The 25561-nt window shown below is 40.7% G+C and overlaps 1 protein-coding gene across 1 annotated transcript in view; it reads left to right on the top strand.

Annotated features, from left to right (window-relative positions):
• Window positions 1-25561, top strand: part of KIFAP3 (kinesin associated protein 3) — an 83045-nt gene that overhangs the window by 2408 nt on the left and 55076 nt on the right. The window contains exons 2-11 of the mRNA XM_060232585.1: window positions 3368-3499; window positions 5045-5199; window positions 5965-6020; window positions 7691-7832; window positions 8446-8545; window positions 8722-8846; window positions 9122-9220; window positions 10734-10912; window positions 14054-14216; window positions 21211-21311. Coding sequence (XP_060088568.1) covers window positions 3368-3499; window positions 5045-5199; window positions 5965-6020; window positions 7691-7832; window positions 8446-8545; window positions 8722-8846; window positions 9122-9220; window positions 10734-10912; window positions 14054-14216; window positions 21211-21311 — 1252 coding nt within the window. The remainder of the gene's footprint in view (window positions 1-3367; window positions 3500-5044; window positions 5200-5964; window positions 6021-7690; window positions 7833-8445; window positions 8546-8721; window positions 8847-9121; window positions 9221-10733; window positions 10913-14053; window positions 14217-21210; window positions 21312-25561) is intronic.

Here is a 25561-nt window from a genome sequence, read left to right as displayed (position 1 = left end):
TCAAATAATTTTATTAAGAAAATTCAGACATATGCAGATAAAAAAAGAAAAATTATCAGTAGATATCATCTTTTAGTTCCATTCCCATCCATCTCACTATGGTCCTTCAATCTGTACTACCCATTAATTCCAGTTCCACCCCATTCTTACCAGACTATACGCTGATCTGACAGCAATTATCCTGTAGTTTCAGCTTCAGCCCCTGATGTGCCAGCAGGCATCCTTTAGTCCCCAGATTCCAGTTCCTACTCCCTTGAACCTGGAAATCACAAAAATATCATGATGTTGGATGCTGTAATATCAAATAGATCAATAAAAAACCTCAGAGACTGACAGCTAAAAGTATGTTGGATCTTATTAAGCTATAGAAACAGGAGGCAGGGGGTATACACTGTGCCGTTGCCTTCCAGATACTGCCAAAGGGACTGAACAAAACAGGAGTCAAGTTGCACCTTTAAGACCAATGTTCTCCCACAGATTTCTCAGTTCTGTGATTCCTAATGTCAGATTTGTGTCCATTTATCCTTTGGCGTAGGGTTTGTCTGACATTAGGAATCACAGAGCATTCAGTGGGTGACCTCAAGGTAGCTGTTTTACTGCAAAGGAACTTCAAGAATGGAGAGAGAAATTGCTGAATTACAAATTATTATGAAACTTGGAACAAACACCTCCCCAGGACTGAACAGGGATATTGTTGTTGTTTTTATCTAATTACAGATGCTAAACCCACTCTTAGTATAGCTATACATTCCAATGTGTTTCTCTTTTAGAATTGTGTATCAGTATAATTATTTGTATTGACATACTCAAAATAGTATTTGTATTGACATACTCAAAATAGTAATATTGGCTATATATCTCATTACATATGCTTTACCCATTTTCACTATTTTATTGTATTCCTTTTCCTATGGCAAACTAGAATTATGTTTACCTGTTAAAAAGTAAATTAGGTGGACAAGAACATCACTATCCAATGTATTTCTCTTTTAGCTGTATTGACACACTCAAACAGGGACTTTGGTTGCTTATCCCATTACATAAATTGAACCCATCTCCCATTGTCATTGACAGACAATCTCACATTTTGACTACTCTTGTTGCTTTCTCATGCTCATGCTACTCAGATCAAAGGTTTGCTCAATTTGTTAATTTTACTATTCTGTCATTGTACCATTTGACATTCTATACCACTGCCTACCAGATAATTTTACTTCACTGTCATTGGTTCTTAAATCTGTACCATGTTGCATTCTGGGCCACTGCCTACCAGCTATGTATGGCTCTGCTCAGCTATGCATGGTTTTGCTCACTGTGCTGGATTCCTCGTCTGATGAAGTGTGCTGAAGAGCACACGAAAGCTGCTTACGTTCTAAATAAAAATTGGTTGGTCTTAAAGGTGAAACTTGACTCCTGCTTTATTCAACTGCTTCAGACCAACACGGCTGCCTGCTTGGATCTGCCAAAGGGACTGTGAATCAATAGTTACTTTTCCCCACACTGACCTACCTTGTAGAGTTGTTATGAAGGTAAAATAGAGCTAAAAATGAGTCATATTCCTCCACCATCTTGGATATGCAATTTTACAAGGAGCGCTGGGGGGAGGCAGTCAGTTGGCAAGCAGCTATTCCTCCAGGGGCACTCAAGGCAGTAAACTGTCCCTGTGGTAACCAGGTGCTGGGCACTGGGGAAACATGGAGGCAAGGCCTCAGAACTTGGAAGTTGGGAGTCCTGATCGTCCCAGCAGACAATTCATACAGAGGTCAAGTGGTGGCGGCAGGTTGTCAGGGAGAGAGAGAAACCTCTCCAGTTGTTGAGAAAACCTTGGATGGCAGGGTGGAACAAGGCCTGCAGGCTGGAGCAGGGCTGCTCTGCCATACAGATAAAGAATATTAATGTGAAATGATCAGAGGTGGCTGAGTGAAATATACTTAATGTACACTGTGGCCCCGCTACTGTGCAATAAAATGTCTACCTTCTGTCCACGTCTTAACATGGGAACGGGAGGTACCCTCCTCAGAAAGCACTGAGGGTAATCCAACTAGCACAAATTGTGTTTCTTATTAAATAATAAGTGTGTGAATAATAAATCATGTGGCACATTGAAAGCTGTATCACCATTTTCTTGGTAGCAGGATTCAGCATAGTTTCTCCTAATTGCATTTTGATGACAAATATTTTTTAATGCTGACAGTTTTATCTTCCTTATTGGGCCACTCTTTATTAGCAGAGATTGGTGATTGATTGGTGAAATATGCAGGAATCGTTTTGTAGAAAAATAGGTGGTGGAGCTCATCCAGGGATTGTTACGCAGCTGCACCTACTATTCAATGGACAAGGTGGGGATGAGGAGGGGGAACTGTCAGAAAGGTTCAGGAGCTGTGCTTCTGTGAGCTCCTGCTGAATCCGAGGCCTGGAAATATGAATGGACTTGAACTGGGATTGAGGAAAAAAGGAGTCAAAATTCTTTATACGGCAAGGAGAAGAACTGGAGCCTCTAGCAAAGGGGTCATTTAGTAGAAAAAGAGGTGCTGTAGCTCTTTAGCACAGCTCATTTGGATAACTCATTTGCATATGCCACACACACAACATCACTGGAAGGTGTACTAAATTATATACTAAATTATATCAGTTCAGCATCAACCTTAATTTTACTTTTCAAGAACAGAAGGTCCAAAACCTTTTTCACTTACGAAGTACAGCACTTTTTCTGCAAATGGGAACCTTTCATTGTTTGTTGAGTTTTGGATTTCAGGAAACTGAGACACTTGAAGATAAATTGGCAAACGATGCAGCCTCTCAGGAGCTTCACCTGGGCCAGCAAATATCCCTTGGTGCTCCTGACTGGGCTGAAAACTTTAGCACTTCCCTCCGTACAAACATTCAGACAAGCCATTGGTTTACATATGGTATGTCGGAGAGTGGGGGGGGGGGTAGGAAAAGAAAAGGACTTAATAGATGCTTGACAAAATTGCAGTACCAAATAGAACAATAAGAAGGATTCCTTCATTGAAGGAAATGCAATGCCTAATTAAACAAGGGGGCAGGAATCCAAAGCTATTGACATTATTTTTTGTTCTGGGGTTACATTTTCACTGTCCACTTCTTTGGAAGGAAAAGGGATCTAATTGTTTCAGACATCAAAACAGTGCTGTTTGTCAGATTTGGTATTGTTCTTTCCATGCATGAGGCACCAAGTACTCTACCCCACCCCGTTAAAAAAAGTCTGACCTGTTTCTGAAGTCTAATATTCATTTCAGGCATTTGAAGGGGGAGGGATAACCATTCAAAGGTTGCTTATTCTATCTGAGCCTTTGCTGTGGATAGTCTTCTTGTATTTAATTGTATATTTTTTTTAACTTTACAGAAAGGTGAAAGGAGGCAACATTGATGTTCATCCATCAGAAAAGGCACTTATTGTTCACTATGAGGTTGAAGCTACAATACTTGGGGAGATGGGAGATCCTATGCTAGGAGAGCGCAAGGAGTGTCAAAAAATGTAAGTGTATTCATAACCCCCCCCCCTTCCCGAAAGCTCTGAATAGTGACCTGGGTGTTAAACCTTTCCATTTTTAAATATCTGACCTATCATATTTAGTATTTCCAGTGTATTGTTAGCCACTTGAAAAATTTGCTTCCTAATGAGTGCCAGCTGCCACCTATTGCATTTTGTGTGGAAACATGCACTAATGCACAAAATTTGCAACCTGACACGTATCACCCAATAATATTTGGACAAATACCGCATAAACCTCTGGAATTTTTCATCTGTCACAGAGATTTCTACTCCGTTAACTTGAGCGGCAACAGGTCACTTAATAAAGCTCACATTTCTTGTATATGTAAAAGCCATTACGGCAACCATTGGAAGTTATACTATGTATATGAAGAAATATTCTTCACAGGTTCTTGGGCTATGAGATGTTTTGGAGCATGAATGCGGTTATTAATCAACAACTTATATATTTGTTGCTTTGTTAGCTACCTTGGGCTGGAGAGGCAGCATAAATTTTTCTGTGTAAATATTAAATAAATATATACATTTATTTTTTTTTTCAATTATATGGGTCAGTCAGATCTAGCCACAGTCCTCCTTGCCTTAGTTACAGCTAGAATGGACAATTGCAGTGTGCTCTGCTTAGGGCTATCCTTGAAGATTGTTCAGAAACTGCAGTTAGTGAGAATGCAGTGGTTAGGCTTCTGGTCAGGGCCAGCTATTAGTAGCATATTTCCCCAGTACTACAACAATTAAATTGGCTACTGGTCCTCTCCAGAGCCCATTTCAAGGTATTGGTTTTGTCCTTTAATGTCCTACCTGGCTTGGGACTTAGGTATCTGATGGACCATCTTCTCCCATATGTTCCTGCCGAGGAAGTAAGATCGTAGGGAGAGACCTCCTGACGATCCCACCAGTTAAAGATCCATTTTTGGTGGATACACAACAGAGGGCGTTTTCCATGGAGCTCCACAATTATGGAACAACCTCCACAGTGAGGTGTACCTGGTCTCTCATTGTTAATCTTCAAGAGGCAGTTGAAGACCATTTATTTAGGATGGTGTTTTGATTGATTTAGCTTTTATTATTGGCAGTCCTAATTGGAGTTTTTAAATGGTGACTTTTATGGGTTTTATAATTGTTTTTATTGTGTTTTTATAATGTTTTCTCTATATTGTAAGCTGCCTTGAGTTCTTCAAGGGAGAAAGGTGGCTAGCAAATGTGTTAAACAACACAATTTTTTTTTTTTGTATTTATACTTCTAATTCAGTCTGTTCCTGATAGCTTGGCCTTGGTTGCAATTGTGCAATTATGCCAAGAATCACTGAGTGTAGAAGCCATTTTAGTAGCTTTGATATGATACCATATTATATTTTTAATCCTTTAATCCTTTATGAGTTGTTATTTGTGTTAACCACTTTGGGTTTTCATTGGAGAGAGAAATAGGGTACAAATGGAGTAAAATAAGAAATACTTGTTTAAAGTCAAGTACTGAATATATGATTTCTGCGTCAGTTGTGAGTGAAATTTGTGAAATGTATCTTTCAGCATCCGGTTGAAGAGCCTCAATGCCAATACAGACATTTCTTCTCTGGCTCGGAAGGTGGTGGAAGAATGCAAACTTATTCACCCTTCTAAACTAGCTGAGGTGGAACAGTTGCTCTACTACTTGCAGAACCGCAGAGACACTTCTACAGGAAAAGGTAGGCAGAGCAAGGTTTGACACTTGCAACTTAGCCCATGATGTCATTCTTCCCACTTCTAGTATTATGAGGGGAGGTGGGCAGTTACCAAGGTATGCCGTATTTCATCTGAAATATCCAGCTTTGAGACAGTGGTGCTGAACCATAATTGCATTTCTGTTTTGTCAGTCAAGCAACATTTATGGTATAGCTTTCTTTCAGAAGATTCTGTTCTAAATATGGCATATTTGGCATAGTGACAGGAGAAATGCCCCGCAGCATGTTTACTGTTCTGCTTAAATTTGAAGGGGGTGGGGAGTTTGAAGGCTGGGATCTAGGAAATCATATATGATGCAGCGTGTTTTAGCCACCCTATTGTTACAGCTGTTCCCCCTTAGAACAGCATTCCTTGAGTTGCCAGGGGCTATTGCCATGTGAGAAAATCCCCGGGGCACCCCTGCAGTCATAAAAGCACTTTGCAGATGTGCCTTTTGATATATCATCCTAAGTATCAATCTGTGTTGATTTCCTCATCTTGCCCATCAAATCCTTAGTGTATTTACTTGGAAATAAATCCCGTTAGGTTAAGGTGAACCTCCTTGTATGTCATGTGTGTTTGAGACTGGAGTCTACAGCTTGTCTTTATGGGAAGCACTGCTGACTCCACTTTAGTCAAATTTGCTTTCTCTTTTCTTCCTCCTTTACCCCCAAAGTATAAGGGCAAAATGAAAATAAAGTGAGAGACTACATGTACAGATGACGTTACTGTCTTTTTTTCTCATATAGAGAAAAAAGAGAAATCCAGTAAACCAAAAGATCCACCTCCTTTTGAAGGGACAGAGGTAGGTATTGTCCAATTATGGAGGATTCTGAATACTGACTTTACTTTCATATCTCCACAATTAGCTTTCATGTTACGAATTCTTAGGTTTCTATCTTTTGATATGTTCAAATATTGCTGCAACTTTATAATGTAATCTAGATAGTTGAAGCATATCATAGTATTTAGTCACAAGAGCATTGTAGCAGGCACATTGTTGAGCTTGTGGGCACTTTTGGATTTTGAGAACAGATGGTGGCCACTACCAGAAAATAGCTTCTTGGCTGAGGGGGAAGCAAGCCACAAAATGGCTGCCTTTAGCTCTGGAGCCAGTCATAAAACATTGGGAGAGTCTGGGCTAAGAATCCAGCTATGATGGAGGTAGCAGTTTCTGAATGGCTGCTCTCCGTAGACTCACATTTGGTATCTCCTGGACTGTTCTGAAACAGCTCCTACTCTAGGATGGTGGAGGAAAACCAACACTGGCTCTTGCTTTGGGGTAAGAAGGAAATGGACACCAGGAAACAAAGTGGTGGACTGTATGGTCACCAGGCATACCATATTAGGGATTGCTGAGTTAGTGTTGGACTAACTTGTGGGAGATCTGTGTTCAAATCCTCACTGGGCCATGAAGCTCACTGGAATACCTTGTGTTAGTCACTTTCTCTCAGCCTGACCCATCTAATAGCTTTATGATGATAAAATGGAGAATAATGTACACCTCCATGAGCTCTCTGGAGGAAGGGTGGGATAGAGCTGAGGGATTACTTGGTTCCAGGGCTTTTTTTGAGCAGAAACACACAGTAATGCAGTTCTGGCTGGCTTGGTGTCAGGGGGTGTGGCCTAATATGCAAATGAGGTCATGCTGGGCTTTTTCTACAAAAAAGCCCTATGTGAAACAATGGTAATGCCAGGGGGTGTGGCCTGATATGTAAATGAGTTCCAGCTTGGCTTTTTCTAGAAACCTGCTTGGTTCCATTACAAGCATCTTCCAGCTAGTTAATCTTGATTATATAGCGCTTGTAGCAAGGAACCAAAGTGTAATGCAGTTTCCCTTGAAGTCATTCATACTGTGCATCCTGTATTGAATTAAAGAGGTGTTTTCAAGGGAAGTGCACAATCAGAAATCTATTCAAAAATAGAACTCAAACGATCATAGCTTTACTTGAACAGTATACAGTCTCTTGCTTGTTTTGATGGAGTGATCTGTGGCAGAAGTACTTTCAACAGAAATTTCATTGGACTGTATTCCATCTTGTTTGCTAGACTGTGCCTGTCACCTGAATTGGTAAGGATGGAGACACCTCCCCCACATTCTTTACCTCTCCAAAGCAATGATGACGGGGTAGAAAGAGTTTGCCTCTTTTTAAAATCACTGATATAGATATGGTCTAATAAGCTAGAGTGGTGTAGTGGTTAACTGAGGCAGGCGGTAATCTGGAGAACCGAGTTTGATCCTCTGCTCCTCCTCATGAAGCCTGCTGGCTGACCTTGGGCCAGTAGCTTTCTCTCAGAACTGTCTCAGTCCCACCAACCTCACGAGGTGATTGTTGTGGGGAGAGGAAGGGAAGGCGATCATCAGCTGTTTTGATAACTCCTTAGGGTAGAGAAAAGCAGGATATAAAAAACCCAACACTTCTAATAAGAGAATTGACGTCAATATCTTCCTTTTTTGGTGCTGGATATTTTCAGATTGATGAAGTAGCCAATATCAATGACATGGATGAATACATTGAGCTGCTCTATGAAGATATTCCTGATAAGGTGCGTGGCTCTGCACTCATTCTGCAGCTGGCCAGGAATCCTGATAATCTAGAAGAACTCCTGCTTAATGGTGAGTTTAAATTTTGTCTGTCTTTTATCACGTTGGGCTGGCTATTGCCTCTCTGGCTGGCTGGAACGAGTGTCATAATCTCTGTTCATGTATGCTGCATTCTGACACCCATTGTTTATCTATTTTATTTAGATTTCTCTCCTGCCTTTCTGCTGAAGCAGCACTCAGGGTTGCTTAGAAATAAAATGCTTAGTATTGAAAATGCAGCTACCAAAACCAGGTGTAATCAATCATAAAAACATCAACAAACCAGCAATGATGGACTATTAAAACTAGTCAACAGTAAAATCAGCAGTAGAAAAATTAGTTGTTACCCTAGGAGGATATCCAGTCAATTAACACCAAATGCCTTCCTGAGGAAAACTGTTAACTATGTATCTCTGGAAGGCTAGAAACAAGGGTGTAAAACAGGTCTCTTTGGGCAGTAAATTCTATCTCTTAGAACAGAAGGTGATGGAAGTCCTAATTAATGTGCCATGGTTCTCACCTTTGTGAATGTGGGTTCATAAAGCATAGCGCCTGCAGCATGTTTCTTTCCTATTAGGTGTAAGGAAATCAGCCTGATAACACTATAATCCACAACCTAGGCTGATCTCCATTTTGTTTTATTTAGAAACTGCGCTGGGTGCTTTGGCCAGAGTACTGAGAGAGGATTGGAAACAAAGTGTGGAGCTTGCTACTAATATAATTTATATATTTTTCTGCTTCTCTAGGTAAGTCTTATAATTCACAGCGCGCATGAAAACGCTTTGAAAAATAATATTTTATATTTATTTTAATATAGAGAAGCAATTGACCTTAACTCTATGGTATTAGAGTTGTTAGTTTGAAACATGTCACTCTGGCTTTGAGTTTTCACATAGATTTATTCTCCCTCCCCTCCGTCTAGCTTTTCTCAATTTCATGGACTCATCACACACTATAAAATCGGAGCTCTCTGCATGAACATCATTGACCATGAGCTGAAGAGACATGAGCTTTGGCAGGAAGAACTCACCAAGAAGAGGAAAGCTGATATCCTTTCATTTTGCAGTTTGTAGGCTTTGCTAATCATGATATATGGGGAAGCCTATTTTGCTTTGTCTTTGGGGAAAACACATGAATAATCCTGCCAGCAGCATGTTTGTGGGAGTACTTCCGGGAGCTCTCAGATGATACTTTCTGATCACATCAGCCTGCTTCCTATCATAACTTCAGCCCTGATCAAAGAATATTTTATCAGTTTATGGTCTCTCTGTGTGTTTGTTTATTTCCTGATGTTGTGCTTATCCTTAACTGTTGCCCTTTACTTGATGATGATCCGGATAATCAAACCCAGAAAAAAGAATATGAAAAAACCTTCAAAAAGTATCAAGGACTGGTTGTCAAGCAAGAGCAGCTGCTTCGAGGTATAGAATCCTAATAGCACTAAGGCATGGATTTATGGAAGTAGCTACCTTCTCAGTTTTAATTAAAAATGTTGGAAAATAGAAATGCTCAAAGACTGTCTACATTTTCACTCTGTGGTGTATAAACCATAGTTTATAAACCATGATTTGCGTAAGCTCTGGTTCAGTGTAATGTCTGAATGTGGACTTCCTGAACGATTTGTTTGACTGCTACGTTAAAATTCTGAACAACAGTTTGCACCTGGCTTGTTATGTATGTACTTCCTTTTTTGACCACGGATAGTAGCAACTTTGCAAAAAAAATAAAATAAAATAGATTGGCATTCAGATTTCACATTGTTCAAAATGCCAGTTTATTGTGGAGTTGAGCTTCTTTTTGATCACCTCAGCATTTTTCTCACAGTCAGTCCTGTGCAGTGCATTTTGTGCAGTGACAGCATCCAGCCTAGCCACTGGTTAGCTGTTAGTCACTTATGCTCTGTTAGTATGTCCTAGGTTGTTTTAGAATGCCTTCTATTAAAGCCAGCTAAATTAGGTTGTGTACTCTGTTTTTGCATGTAGGCCACTGGTAGCATTCTTCCCTCTTCTCCTCTTCCTTTGCTCTCTACAACCAAGAGGACTCTTTCTTTCCTTTTCTTTCTTGACAATTTAAATATTCTGATGATTGTGCAGCTGGCTGGCAAAGAAAGCTATGGTCAAGTTAATTTTGATTTTCTAGGCCTGGATCTGTGTTTCTCCAAATTACTACACTAGGTGGGAGGCGGCAAAGCAAGGTCAGCGAGATGTTGTTTTATCACCCTTCTTGAACCTTGAAGTCTTAAGTATGCTTTGTCACCTCCCTCTCTCAGTCTTGAGTAGGGGAAACCATAGCCAACCATTGCTACAGAAGTTGACATAAGAATGACTTTTCAAGGAGGAGGACAACCTGCAATGCTTGGGTTCTCCTTTCCTTGAAGGCAGGAAATAGGTTGCTCTCTCCATCTCCAGGAGGACCCACCCTTTCAGTCCGGAGTATCCTTCTCATCCTCAAGAAGAAAGAACCTTCAAGCTATGTTTTAAAAAAGAAATTAAAGGTTGCTTGTTAAGTATAGCCCCCTGTCCTCAGAGATGATGTTTCACAAGTAAACCAGGGAAGCAGTTGTAAGCTGTAGCAGCCATCTGTTCCATTGACTGCGGTGGACTTAAAGGAATGCAACAGTTCTTAGGATGGGACTGTTAGTTAACCAGTCATCAGTTTCTAGTCTAAGGAAAATATGACTTCTTATAAAACCTTCAGGAAGAGAGGACTTCTAAACAGATATGGATGGCTTCTGAAGCTGTCCCAAATACAGTGTAGAGATTATAGTGGTAGGAAGAGGTTCTTAGCTGTTGTTGATAGAAATCTTATTCCAAATGGGCCTTGTATAGGAGGTGTTTGCAGTGCTCAAGATTTTTGGATACGTTACTAGTGGCTTGCAAACGGTTTACAATTTTAGTCTTACGGTGCTGTTATTTTCCCTCCAAAATGTGCCAGTTGCCCTTTATTTGCTGTTGAATCTCGCCGAAGACACACGCACTGAGCTGAAGATGCGGAACAAGAATATTGTTCACATGCTGGTGAAAGCTCTGGATCGAGAGAACTTTGAACTTCTGATTCTAGTTGTGTCATTTCTGAAGAAACTCAGCATCTTCATGGAGAATAAAAATGACATGGTAAATGTTCCAGTACTCTGCTTGAAGGGCTCTGTTAATTGTGTTTGGCAAGAAACACCAACAAAATGGCAATAGGATTTCTTTCCTACTTTTGTTTGCAGCTTAAATCTGCACGTTCACCTGGCTACATGGTTTCTAACTGGTGTGGTTCCAGTTTACAGTACATTTGGATCTGCGGGTTTTGTGCCTTCAAGTACTCTCATGCACCAGATATGCTCAGATCTACACATAGAGAAGCAATATATAGATGGTGATGGTTTTGTTTTTGTTCCTTCTCTTCTTAAGCATTTATTGAAAGACTGGTACGCTTAAAATTATTTTGCTTATTTAAAACACTTTATTAGCCACCTTTTTTCCTTATGGTGTTCAAGGAAGCTTATGACATAGATACGATACATATATATTTTTTTAAAACCCTGAATTTAAAAGTAGTTTAGGGTTGCTAGTAAATTAATCAAATGCAGTCCTCAATAAAACTGCCATCAACTGCTTCCTAAAGATTGAAAGTGCCAGGCTCACCTGCCTGGAGAGGTTGTTCCATAATTGTGGCGCTGCCCCTGAAAAGACTCTCTCTTGTGGACCCACCCAAGTGAGCTTTGATAGATGGGACAATCAGGAGGGCCTCTCCCTGTGATCTTTATTATTGTTGTTGTTACTTAGGTATACAGCTGAATTCTCGGCATGGACATAGATATTTTAAACTGTATATAAAACCTAAGAAAATACTTAGAAAATTCAGATTAAAATAACGCTAGATTTAGAGAGGTCCATTTTAGTGAAAAACTGCATTCTCAGGTTTTCCCAACTCCTGATCTGACAGTCAACTGATCAGAGGTGAGAGAGACTTTTGCTCTCCAGCCTGTTTTCCTGTAAGAAATATTAGCACTATAGTTAGGTTCCCAGTTCTCTGCATCCTTTCTTGTCCTCTGGATCTGAGTACACATGCTCAGAAGTTGTCATTGCTGATTGTCCAAAAGAAAAATCCAGCCCTCCTGAACACAATCCACACTATACCTTTCATTGTTTGTATGTGAACTTACGGTGATCCTGTAAGGTTTTCAAAGCATGAGATGTTCAGAGTTGGTTTGCCACTGCCTGCCTCCAGGACATCCTTGGTGCTCTCCCATCCATGTGCTAACCAGGACCAGCCCTGCTTAGATTCTGAGATCTGAAGAGGTCTAACTTACCTGGGACATCCAGGTCAGGGCTGGACCTTTTATTAGGACTGGTCAAATGACACCTAACAGTGTATAAACTTTTGAGGTCTGCAGAACTTTTTCTTCCAGCTAGATGTTGTCAAAAATTGATTAGCACATCCTTACAGGTTGAGGCCTGTGAGATTTGATTTGAGGTTTTGTCAAGATAATAATAATAATAATAATAATAATAATAATAATAATACTTTTTATTTATATCCCGCCCTCCCCACACAAGCAGGCTTAGGGCGGCTCACAACATATAAATGCAATACAATAAAATCATACATAGCAATAAAATCATCATAAATCAATTTACAGATTATATTAAAATTAACATTATGGTGCTATAATAGGTCTTTCATAAGTTCAGTGGCAAAAAAACATATCCAGTGGCACTATCTTAACTCGGTATAGGTTAATGCTATTTTAAAGAGGTAGGTCTTACAGGCCCTGTGAAATTGGTCTAAACATCGCAGGGCCCGTACCTCCTCTGGGAGTTGATTCCACAGCAGTGGAGCCGCAATGGAGAAGGCCCGATCCCGGGTGGTCTTCAATCTGGCCTCCCTTGGCCCAGGGATATTCAGCTGGTTCTTTCCAGCTGACGTCAGCGCTCTCTGGGGCTCATATGGGGAGAGACAGTCCCTCAGGTAGGCGGGCCCTCGGCCATATAGGGCTTTAAAGGTAATGACCAGCACCTTGTAACGGACTCAGTACACCACTGGCAGCCAGTGCAGTCCGCGCAGCCCCGGCTGCATGTGCTCCCATCTTGGGAGCCCCAATAGCAGCCTAGCCGCCGCGTTCTGCACCAGCTGCAACCGCCGAGTTCGGCACAAGGGCAGCCCCATGTAGAGGGCGTTGCAGTAATCCAGTCTCAAGGTGACCATAGCATGGATCACCGTTGCCAGGTCCCAGTGTTCCTGAAGCGAACAAACACAAGATGGATTATATAAAAAGGGTCATCAAGTCTGCACAGTTGGCAAGCTACCCAGAATCAGGCATTAATACAGTGCTCTGGAATGTGATGTTGGTCACCTTGTTGATATGCTGCCTGTGTTATACTGAGCGTAGGGATGAGCAAAATCAAAATTCTAATCAAATCAAGATTCTGACATGAGACATCAAAGAAGATGAGTGTTGAGAAGCTGTGTACTGCCCATTATTATCAGATGGCCCTTTTAGCCTGTGCTAGAAACATGCTACATTCAATGTTTCTTCTAAGATGCAGAGTCTTGTGAGCAAAAATTCTACTTTGTGAGCTATTGGTATTGAAGTTGTGAGCTACTGGCATTAAAGTTGTGAGCTGCTGTATAAATTAGCTTGCTCTGGGTCATTTGTCCTGAGCTAAGACAAAAATGTGTGAGCTGGAGGCTAAAAATCTGTGAGCTAGCTCACACTAACTCAGCTTAGAGGGAACACTGGCTACATGGCATTGACATAGAACTGCTCATATGTCTTCGGAATTTAGCTTTTAAGTGCCGTTAATTAAAATGAAGCATTGTCACAGTGAACAGAATATGCAGTTTAATACCAGCCTTTATATGTCTTTTAAAGTAGAGGGCAGCATTTTGCTGGCTAGAGTCAACATAATTTTCTAGAATGACATATTGTTTTCTGTTGTGGTGCTTCCCTTTCCCCCCATGACATTACTGTCTTCAGGGTTACTGTCCACTGAATTAAGCTCTGATGTAAAAAATACAAGTTGTCTTGCTATGTCCGAAGGCTATCAGTTTTGTTGTTGAGAAAATGCGCATTTTTTTAACCTATATTCAGTTGTTTTCATGGAGAAACTTCAGCAGAACTCATTTTAACAATGAGGCAAAAGCTTTGGTATCTTTAAACTTTATCATAAAGTAAATTTGATTTTTATCAAATCTTTGGTACAGGATTTAGTTTGGCAAAATATAGGTTTAGTAATTCTAACTTTCCCATGTTGCTCATGTAGGTTGAACTGGATATTATTGAGAAACTGGTGAAAGTGGTACCATGTGACCATGAAGACCTGCTGAATATCACACTTCGACTTCTGCTGAACCTTTCTTTTGACACCGGCTTGAGAAATAAAATGGTACAAGTTGGACTTCTTCCAAAACTCACTGCATTGTTGGGTAGGTTTCGTAAGTCTCTCATCAAAAACTTCGGAGGCACTGACACAAATATTTTTATTAGCTAGAGTCGGTTGCTACTGTCAGTTAATTACTTCTAATGGTCTGATATTTGTTTTAAGTAAAGATAACTTGAAATTTTGTAGCAAAACTAGCCTGAGCTGTATTTGGATTTATCCCTGAGGGTAATACACATAGATAGTACTTAGGGTAGTTTGCACATTTTTCTGCTTGAGTTTTGGTAGTACTTTATTGATATATGTTGTTGGGAATTAGAGAGAACAAATGTTTTTCATGGCCATCTGTATGCATGGTAGGCGATATCATCTCAAGAGCCAGTGTGGACAGAGTATTGAACCTGAACCAGGGAGATGAGCATTCAGATTATTGCTGAGCCACAAAGTTCATTGAAGTAAATTTGGTTGATGAGCACTATTCAATCTAACCTAACATGGTGGGGTTTTTTTAGTGTAAGGAGAGGAGGGGGGCCATGGACACTGCCCAAAGCTTCTTAGAGTAAGGGTAGGATAAAGATATAATAGATAAATGATGAATATGAAAAAAGGTGATGTAAAGCCATCTGTGGATCCGTGCTTAGGCTGCATTCAGACATCGCAACAAGGTGTAATTAAACCACGATTTGTTGTGATGGATGTGAACACAGTTCATTTGCCATGCCTCTGAGCTTCCCTCATCCCTCTCTCTTCCCCTTGTGTGCAGACTACGAGTTATACTTTTGTGGGCTTGAGAGGGCCTGAAGCAAAGTCTAGTTTGCCATGTTGTCTTTATGCAGGATCCTGGGTGAACTGGAATTTAACTTGAGATTTTAAAGTTTGGTTTACTCCCAGCAGAGAATCTTAGTTCATGAGAATCATCCAAGAATAATTGAAAGTGGTAGCTGAGTTGGTTGTCCTGGTTTATTTTGAGAGTTCTCTAAGGGAGTTCTATTCCTGTAAGGTTCACACTCCCAAAACTGTGATCTCCTTTGAAAAAATGTGTTTGTTTGAAAGTTCTGAGCAACTGATCATACTTCTAGGTACTCTTCATTATCGCTTCCAACCATTTTTTAGGAAACATATGATTTAGGAGAGGAAATAAAGCATAGCCACCCAGCATCTTTTGCAAGAAGCAGTAGGAAATACTATTTGATTGCTTTGTACTTTGTCCGCTTGTTCAAAAATGTATACAAATGAAATTGATAACCTTGGTGTCCTCTGATTTTTCACAGCATGTGTCTGTTTTATACAGTATGTATAAGGTTCCTCAGCATATGAATAAGTTCTGGTGTTGCATTTTCATTTGTCATCCTTTTTTTTAAAGGCTGGTTACTGGCTTGCATTGCATACTAGGAACCAGTGTTCCCTCTAAGCTGAGTTAGCATGAGCTAGCTCACAGATTTTTAGCCTCCAGCTCACACGTTTTTGGCTTAGCGCAGGAAAAATGGCCCAGAGCACAATAATTTATGCAGTAGCTTACAACTTTAATACCAGTAGCTCACAAAGTAGAATTTTTGCTCACAAGACTCTGCAGCTTAGAGGGAGCATTGCTGGGGACCTGTCCTTCCTTAAGCGTCAGTCTCACATATCCTACCCCTCCTGAATGCCACAGGAACTTGTATCCCTGTACTTTAAGAAAGAGGGTTTTAGGATGTTGTCAAAAGCTCACTAATTATTTGTGAATTAACCACGGTGGCAACTACTGATGTCAGTCTTCAGAACTGATTTTGCTGATTTTGACTGCTCAGAAGCTTTCCACTTCCTTAGTTAAACATCCAGTGAAGGGCTTGAAGTATATGGCCTATCAGATGATTTGCCAGTTTACCCTTCTATTATGAGGTTTAATTGATGGCAAAGCCAGCAACTAATGAACTTGTTTGTATGCCTTGGGCAAGCAGCTCATGGTATAATATGTTGCTATACTGAGCCATATATCTGTTGCCTTTTAAAAACCAAGCAGCCTGTTCTGTGTCTACCAGAGCTATGGGCTCTCGCTTTTTAATAAAAGTTCTGTTGTTTTTACAAATGCTTCTTTCTAAGGACCTTTTAAACCAGATCGTTCTTTATGGCCTGGCTTGGCCTTCTCATAATGAACTTAATATAGAGCTTCACACATTTTTTTGGAGACAGGAGCCTCTTATTGGCTACTGCAGTGTTTTTCTAATTTTAATAAGCCTAATTTATCCTATAAAGGAACATACGTTTTCCTACCCGATTAAGTGAGCAAACAATAGGGGGTCAGACATGGCAGTTTGTAACAGAAAGCACATGTCCTGCCTTGAGAAAGCAGCAAAGTCTTATCAGGGTTGCTTGAAGTTATTAATGGCAGTAAAATGTTATGCTTCCTCCTGTTTTCCCAATTAAATGGGGAAACCTTTATTCCTACAGCAGGTCTGCCACAGCTGGTTTCAATATTTTGTGTGTGAATATTGCCTGGGGTGTCCCTTTCTTTATAGCAGTTACTGGCTGAATCATATTAAGAATAAAGGGATTGGTCTGCTGGAAAACAGTAATTATTTCTGAAGGTGGATTTAACTGTCTTTGGAGTATGCAGGCCTTGGAGAACAATGAATGACCTCCTCCAAATCCATGATAGGTCCACAAGTGGATTACGTCCAAAGCGTTGTCTAAATGGAGGGTGGGAATCAGTCTGTGCTTCCACTGTAGCATATGTTAATGGAGTTGCATCGGAAGAACTTGTGTTCGCTCGCAGGTATGAGGGTGCTCATTTGTGGTTGCATCATAGGCTGCATCCTTGGAGTGAAGCCTCACCACCCTGCAGGGATGCAAATGAAGGTTTTCTTCAAGCATGATCCAATAGAGTAAGAAAATACCAATACGATGCCAACAGTGCAGTCCTGTACAGAATTGCTCAAGTCCAAGCCCATTGATTTCAGTGGGCTTAGACAGTAGTAACTCTGCATAGGATTGCATTGAACATGATTCTGTGTTAATATGAATTTTGCATAGCCTCGTGTTGCTGGGCAGCATACCTTTAAAAAAAAAACCCGAATGACACTACAATTTGTATTTTGCACCAGCACATTAGAGGCAAACAAATCCTAAATAATTTACCCCATTCCAGTCTTAAAATGGGTAGGGATTGTGTGCTGAACAGAATGGAGCAGCCTTGGTCCATAACTGCCATTACATGACTTGCTCAGTGTTAAAACATGAAAAATAAAATTTCAAATTCTGGACCCATCATGTGTGTAGTTGGGGGCTTTTAATTTATTGAAAACTTGTTGTGAAAACAGCCTCAGGGACCTCATATTTTTTTCCACCCCAGCTGCTCCAGATGAACTGCAGCTGCAAATTTAAGCAGTATTATTTCTATAAACCACTGAGTATATTTTATAATGGCAGTAATTTCCACAGAAAAAAAAACAGTTACTGCTGCTAATGACTGGTTTGTTAAGGATTAACTACCCTCAGCTGGAAATGACCACATATTCTGGAAAGGTGGTATAAACGCAAAGGACAATTGAATAGCACTTCAGAATAGCGATTTGATTAATTAATAGTAAATTCCTGAGAGAAGACAGGCAAACTATTTCTAACCACCCTATTTATTAGTCAATGATCTCATCATTACTCAGGTTTACTACTGCACTGTGTAACCAGCCAGGCAGTTAGTTTTTTGAGTTGTTGGTCAGAGGTGATCTGGCTGACCTATCATTAAGCACAACATATTCTGAACATGTTAGCAGGGTTCCCCCTGTGTCTTTAACCAGCCTTATGTAGGCCTTGTATTTGTGTCTTGCAATCTAAATGGGCAAGAAACCCCTTCCTACAGTACCTAACCTATAATAGAAGCTGGGACGGCTATTTGGCCTCGACTGCTTTGTACAAACAAACCTTTAGGTGACCAGACATGCATTTTGGGGGTAGATCCAGCTATCTTTTGTATTGGAAGAAGAGTGGCTTAACGTGGCAGCAGACTCCTTGGAGGGTTCCTCTGTTGGAGGAAGAGCCACTTCAGTTAGAGGAAGTTTCCTTACGCTGGAAGAAAGCATCAAACTTTGCTCAGTATAGTGGTTGAATAGGGGTAGAGTCCATCCCAGTATTATCTCTGGGACAAATTATAGCACGTTTCCGAAGATATTCCTGTTGGTCTGCAGTAGGAGAGCAAGATTTGATTCCAGTAGTTCTTTATAGAACAACAGGAGTTTTGGAGTATAAGCTTTCAAAAGTCAAAGCTCCCTTTGATTGCCAGCTCTGAGTTTGGAAATAACCAGAGGTTTTTAGGGATGGAGCCTCAGGAGGGTGGGGTTTGGGGATGGGAGGGACTTCAGCAGGGCATAATGCAATAGAGTCCACTTTCCAAAGCAGCCATTTTTTCAGGTGAAATGATCTTTCTCCTGGAAATCAGTTGTAATCCCAGGAAATGACCAGTCACTACCTGAAGGTTGGCAACCTTGTGAGTCAGATAAGATGCCATGTGAGCATCTGATGAAGGAAACATTGACTCTTGAAACTTATACATCCAAACCCTTGTTGGTCTTCAAGGTGCTAGAAATTATAGGAGGTTATAAATCAGTTGCTTTTCCTTTCCACAGTAGTCTCCTCCTTGTCCTCTGACTGTTTCATCTTTTTGCAGTCTTCCCCAGCCTCTAGCTTTTGTAATCACTCTGCTTTCTATAAATGGCACTGATTTATCTGCTTTGATGCCAGAGTGGGCCTTGGCAGACAGTGGAGCAAACCCCAAGTAAGATAGTTGTGGTTAGCTGTGAATTTCTTTAAAGAGACAAGGCAGCCTAAGGGGGACTTGAAAGCATTACAGTTTGAATGCTGAGGTGTCTTAAGCAGCTGCCATATTTCATTTGAGAAGCAGAAATATTTAAATATTGCTTGCTTTGTCCTCTAAAACTTAAAAAAGAAATTAAGGCACAAATGGCCTTAAGGCCACTCTGCAGAATCTCTTGTGCTTAAGTGGGTACCAAGGCTTCAGCAGTGGTACCAAGGTTTAAGCAGTGTGGACACCTTTAATATTGCATTTGGCCCCTAGTGCAGTGTATTCTGTTGTTGTCTCATTTGTTGCAAACATTTTCTTCTTTGTTTAATCATAAGCAATTGAATTGAAAACAAATCAACCGATATAATAATGCCCTCGTATAAATCAGTGGTGCAGCCTCATGTGGAGTACTGTGTACAGTTCTGGTCACCACACCTCAAAAAAGATATTATAGCATTGGGAAAAAGTCCAGAAAAGGGCAACTTAGAATAATTAAAGAGTTGGAACACTTTCCCTATGAAGAAAGGTTAAAGTGCTTGGGACTCTTTAGCTTGGAGAAACATCGACTGAGGGGTGACATGATAGAGGTTTACAAGATTATGCATGGGATAAAGAAGGCAGAGAAAAATATTTTTCTCCCAATACATGAATTCGTGGGCATTCAATGAAATTGTTGAGCAGTCAGGTTAGAATGGATGAAAGGAAGTGCTTCTTCACCCAAAGGGTGATTAACACATGGAATTCACTGCCACAGGAGGTGGTGGTGGCTACAAGCATAGCCAGCTTCAAGAGGGGATTGGATCAACATATGGAACAGAGGTCTATCAGTGGCTATAAGCCACAGCATCTTGATGGAACTCTCTGTCTGGGGCAGTGATGCTCTGTATTCTTGGTGCTGGAGGGCAACAGTGGGAGGGCTTCTAGTGTCCTGGCCCTACTGATGGACCTCCTGATGGCGCCTAGTTTATTTGGCCACTGCGTGACACAGAGTGTTAGACTGGATGGGCCATTGGCTTGATGCAACATGGCTTCTGTTATGTTCTTGTGTTCTTAATGTACGAGAATATTTAATACAAATAAGTGACTTTCCAGAGGAGGCGTAAGATGGGGCTGACCTGAAAATTTCTGAGAGCAGGTTTGGTGGATTGATTAAGAGACTCAGCTGTGAACTGGGGAAATCTCCCAGTTTGCATTTTGCTTCTGCCATGAACTCATAGGTGACCTTAGCCACCTGCACATCTGCAGTATGAGTGTTGTTGGTGGTGTAGTATTGATACTCTCTTACTTACATGGCTGCTGTACAGGAAGATAATGCATGCAAACCACTTCAGTCAGCATGGGGGCCGACAGCTGCAGACATTTCCAGAAGTGATCTTTTTAGACTATTGTAAAGCCCATCACTTATTAAAAATGGTTCTAGTCGTCATGGTGTTAGGGGTGAGTTTGGGTGGGGAGCCCAAATATTTTTCTTGCATGAGTTTTCAGGAGATGTTTTATGTGTCCCAAGTCTGAAGGTAGTTTTTTTAGAAAAAGAACATTGTCAAACCTAGTGCAATGTGTTCTGCTGCTCAAAAATATGGCTTCTATAATGATGAAAGTTCCTGTTTTTATACCTTTATGTGGAGCTGTTTTGGTCTTCAGAACCCAAAGGAAACTACACAACCAAATTTTTTGTTCCAATGATTAGTATGGAGAAAGAAAGGCACATCCACAGCACTCTCCCATTGCCACCAGTGGTCTTAATTGTGGCTGGATTATGCCTGGAATTCTGGGGGCAGGGGTGCGTCTTGGGAATGCTCCCCTTCCCCTTTCTCCCAAAGCTTCAGAATCCAGCTTTCTTTGAATTTCATGATGAATGGCAGCTGTTGGATACTTAGCTTGATGGTGTGGGGGAATGGAGTGGTGTAAGCATCTTGAAATCCACAGTCCCAGCCCCCCTCCCCCCAGCCCTCCAGTGGCTTTAAGATCTTACTTGTTTAAAAGGGAATGAAATAACAAGCATGAAGAATAAATCAGGAGATGAAATTACTGGCATTAGTGTACATTCACAAGTTTTTCTGAACTGGGTACTGTTTTGAAATCTGTTTGCTTGGCAATGCATTTTCTTGAAAATATTTCCCTTTTAAAAATCAGAACAATGGAAGAATAGAGGACAAGAGTCTCTACACACCTTAAACGTGAATCAATGCAAACAGCCTGACTAACCCATCCAGACCATCATTTTAATGTGGTTTTCTCATTTTAATGTGGTTTTCTTTTTCCTTAGGAAATGAAAATTACAAACAGGTGGCCATGTGTATTCTCTATCACATAAGCATGGATGATCGCTTTAAATCAATGTTTGCATACACTGACTGTATACCACAGGTATGTGTTTTTCCTTTTTCAAACAATTGTGACTGTACTAGTTTTGTCTCCATTTTCCTTGTAGCAGAGTTCATAAGGACATTTCAGATGTTGGTAACTGAGACAGTAATTCCTTACTTACTCTCTTGTAGCAGTATCGTTTTGCAATTACCTGCTTTCCTTGGGCTTGACAATAGATTCTGCCTATTAATTTGGCTAGCAAATATATCACCATTATTTGTTACAATACCATTTACTTAATGCTGCTTAATGCTTAATACTTATGCACTGCAAATCTGTTAAAAGCCATGGCTTAAGAATTATTCCAGGAAGAGAGCTGGTTTTGGAGTATTACATTTTCACACTACAGTAAAAAATACTTTGGTCTGTCCATTTTCGTGTTGTGCGTTAAAGACTATTTCTGTTTTTGTATTTCTGCATATTTTGTACTTCTTATTCTGTTAAAATCTGTTCTTTTGTTGGTGGTGCTTTGACTAGTAAAGTGACTATTCAATTATTTTTCATGTACAGATCTCTGTTCATATTTTTGAGACTGAGTTACCCAAGATTTACATCTTTTATTGCAGTTTTTGCTGCTTCATTATGTTATTGGAAAATGAATTGAAGTTAAATAGTTTGAGCATTTTGTGTTTCCTTTTCAGTCAGCATTTGTTATTTATGATGAGATATTGAATTTTTTGCTTGGATCCCATACTGCAGTGTTTCCCATTAGCAGGGTGGTGACCTGGTACCGGGCCATGGAAGCCTCTATACTGGGTGACAAGAAAAGCCAAAGCTAGCCCCGCCCCCAGCAAAGCCTGAGCTCCGTTTGGCTTCCTTTCCCCGTCTCTGTTGTGAAGAGAAAACCTAGGCTTGAAGACTGACACAGGCTGCAAAGCCTGAGCTCCGTTTGGCTTCCTTTCTTCCCCCGTTTCTCTGTTGTGCAGAGAAAAGCTAGGCTTGAAGAGTTACACAGACAAGCTTGGTTGTAACTTGAGGCAGAGTTCCCGTAGTAGCAGCTGAAGGAAGGGCCTACTAAATGTGTCAGCATATTTTGAGGTAGAGGAGCTGCCAGGGCCCAGTGTGGGTGGTACACAGTGCTGGCATTCCTGATGGCAATGGCAACAGCACTCCCAACTGCACACAGTGGCCAGTGCTGTTGAGGAAGGGGTGTGTAGGTGGTGTAGGCAATTGAGCATGGTCATTAGAAGTGTTTGCAAGCTGGAGAAGAACACACAAACAGATAAGTGCATGCAGGTGTGGGGGTGGAAAGAGAGGACCCTGGGAATGTATGAAAAAAGTTGCAGACCACCCACTTTCCACCCCCATTTTGGCTCAGCATGAGTTTCAGAGAGATTTTTCTGAAAACAAAGTTACTTCAGAAGAAGAGGCAGGTTTGGGGGGGAGTGCCCTGGAAGTGACCTCACAGGAAGAGGTGGAGTTTTGGTTCAGTGTGCCCCAGAAGTGACATTACTTGGCCTGTGACCTGGAAATGACACCACAGGAAATGACATAATTCCTGTCTCCCAGCTCCACCCCCAAAGTCTCCAGGCTCCACCTCCGAATTTTAGTGGGTCACGAAGGAGACCAGGCCACGAGGAAGAAAAGTTCGGGAAACCCTGCCATACAGGATCAATGGAGCTGCACTAGATAAAGGGAAAATTTCCTTCTCCTCCTCTCCCATAGTCCTGTAATTTTCTATGCCCTCTGAAATTGTGCCTCTGTGGTTTAGCGGAACCCAGAAACCTGTGTGGATCACAGTAGCAGTCTGAATCAGGAGAGCAGGATCAATGGAAATTTCCTGACCTCTGTTTCAAAGCAAAAGTTAAACTGAAATATGGGTTTCAAGCAGGAAAAAGGAATATGGGTTTCAGAACCGTTAACGACCCAGAAAAGATTCCCTGTTGAAGAATATGTCTCCAGACTTAAGCTAGGTTAAAATGATGATGTTCACTTGTGTAAATTCCAGCTGGTAGGTAAATGCCAGCTGTTAGATTTAATTTTGCAACTTAAGATAACATGGATGTGTGTGTCCAAATATGGGACTGCCGTCTTTTCCTGGGAGCATTCCCATTGAATTGAACTGGACTTCTCAGTAGATACCTGCTTTATCACTATACCTAATGGATAAAGGGGCTCACCCCCAAGCCAGTCATCAAAGCAATGAAACCATACTACCCGCAGACAAGGAAAGGGTTTTTAATTCTAGGGATTCTCTAGATATATAGCGTAGGTAAACATAACTTTGTAACTTAACTAGGATAAAAGAACTCTGCTATACCCCTAACAGGAAGAGCCCCATGGCGCAGAGTGGTAAAGCTGCAGTACTGCAGTCTAAGCTCTGCTCACAACCTGAGTTCGATTCTGGCGGAAGCTGGGTTCAGGTAGCTGGCTCAAGGTTGATTCAGCCTTCCATCCTTCCGAGGTTGGTAAAATGAGTACCCAGCTTGCTGGAGGAAAAGTGTAGATGACTGGGGAAGGCAATGGCAAATCATCCCATAAAAAGTCTGCCGTGAAAACATTGTGAAAGCAATGTCACCCCAGAGTCGGAAACGACTGGTGCTTGCACAGGGGACTACTTTTACCTTTTATACCCCTAATAGCTTGATGAGAACTGAATATGTTTTATCTTTGCTTTTCTCATTTGTTTGTATTAAAGATGAATAGCTTAGATTTATATCATAAGCAATAGAATAGTAAAAATATATATACAGTAATAAAATAATAAGACTGTAGAATGTAATAGTTGTATTGGGTTAAAATTTAAGACTTGCAGGTAGAAAGAATTTAGTATCAGGTTTGGAAAGTAGAAATGTAACTGCTATATTTACTGCTTTTCTTTTTTCTTTCTGTTTTGTTCCTCCCCTAACTCTTTTCATTTTTTTGCGTCTACCCCCGCATCATTTCTTTATACTGAAACTTAATTAAAAAAATTAAAATTGAGAAAAAAGGAAGGAATCAGACAGCCGCATGGCTGACCTTTAAGGACATTTAATTTATGAACGGTTTATCCGACTCTTGTTCTCTTGTTCTGTTGGATATAAGATATGTGTTTTTGTGAATTTTTGATGGTTGTAATACATTCATAACATTTTTGAAGGAAAAAAAAAACCCTGAATATGTTTTAGGATGTGTGGAATGTTGAAAGAATAAAGGGAAGGAGGGGAATTTGGCTTGTTCAGGCATATGAGAGAATCCTAGAGGAGAATTTGGAGTGAGGGAATTTACAAATTGTTCATCCCCTACAATTCCTCATGGGCCCCCAGCTTCTTTACTGTATTTTATTAAAAATCGCATGACATGTGTTACTGTTCTAGTTATGAAATCAGCAAACTCAGATTATTTATAGATAAGGTATACATATTCGGAGAACTTCTCAGGTATGCAACAGAATGGTTTTGTAAATTAAGCGAAAGACCAAGCAGAGCAAAACAAAGCCTGATGAGGGCAGAATATACTTCAGGATCCTTGGAATGTTGCGGGCAGTTGCACATTGGCTGAAGGTTGCAGGGGGAATTAATATGCTCAGTTGTCTGAGAGCTTACAGAATCCTGGAGGGTAAGATGTTGATAGGGGAAGGAATTTCTTAAATTGTCCTCCTCCCACAGTTCCTTACAGGTTCTTAACTTGTAATGCATAATTAAACAGTGTTAGGCACCTCTTCTCACTACCTGTGTGTGTCTAAATTTTGCTGTAGAGTCTGATAGACAGGATATATTGTTGATCTCTGTTCAGCATTGAGGGCCAAACACCTGCTGTTCTGAGGATCCGTGTCATCAGTCCTTCTTAGGTACCACCAGGGAGATTGCTTGCCTTTGGGAAAGGGCTGTGGCTCAGTGGTAGAGTGCATGCGTTGGATACAGAAGGTCCCAGGTTCAGTTCTCACCAAATCGAATTCAAAGAATCATGGGTAGAAGGTGTTGGAAGACTGTGCCTGTGATGAGTTTCTGCCAGCGGGAGGAAGCAGCACAGAGCTAGATGTAGCCGTAGGCTGTGACTTTGTATGTTCGTACCTGGAATTATCATGAGCTGAAAGGTCACTATAAGTAATTTATCCAATGCAAGTAATATGCTGTTAATATACATTTGACAAGCTAATGGCAGACTCTAGTTGTTGGATATAATGCGCTTAATATACCTCAATTTGGGACTGGTCGGATTCAGGTATTTAAATGCTGTCTTTGAGAAACGCTGATGCAATGAAAGCATAATGAATTTCCTACTTTCCTGATTCCTCTCTTGAATCTTTACTGCTTTTCTGGTTTCCAGTC

The sequence above is a fragment of the Heteronotia binoei genome, chromosome 2, assembly GCF_032191835.1.
Source record: "Heteronotia binoei isolate CCM8104 ecotype False Entrance Well chromosome 2, APGP_CSIRO_Hbin_v1, whole genome shotgun sequence".
In the NCBI taxonomy this organism is placed as follows: Eukaryota; Metazoa; Chordata; class Lepidosauria; order Squamata; family Gekkonidae; genus Heteronotia; species Heteronotia binoei.
The sequence above is the reverse complement of the archived record's forward strand: the minus strand, read 5'-3'. Positions and strand labels throughout refer to the sequence as shown.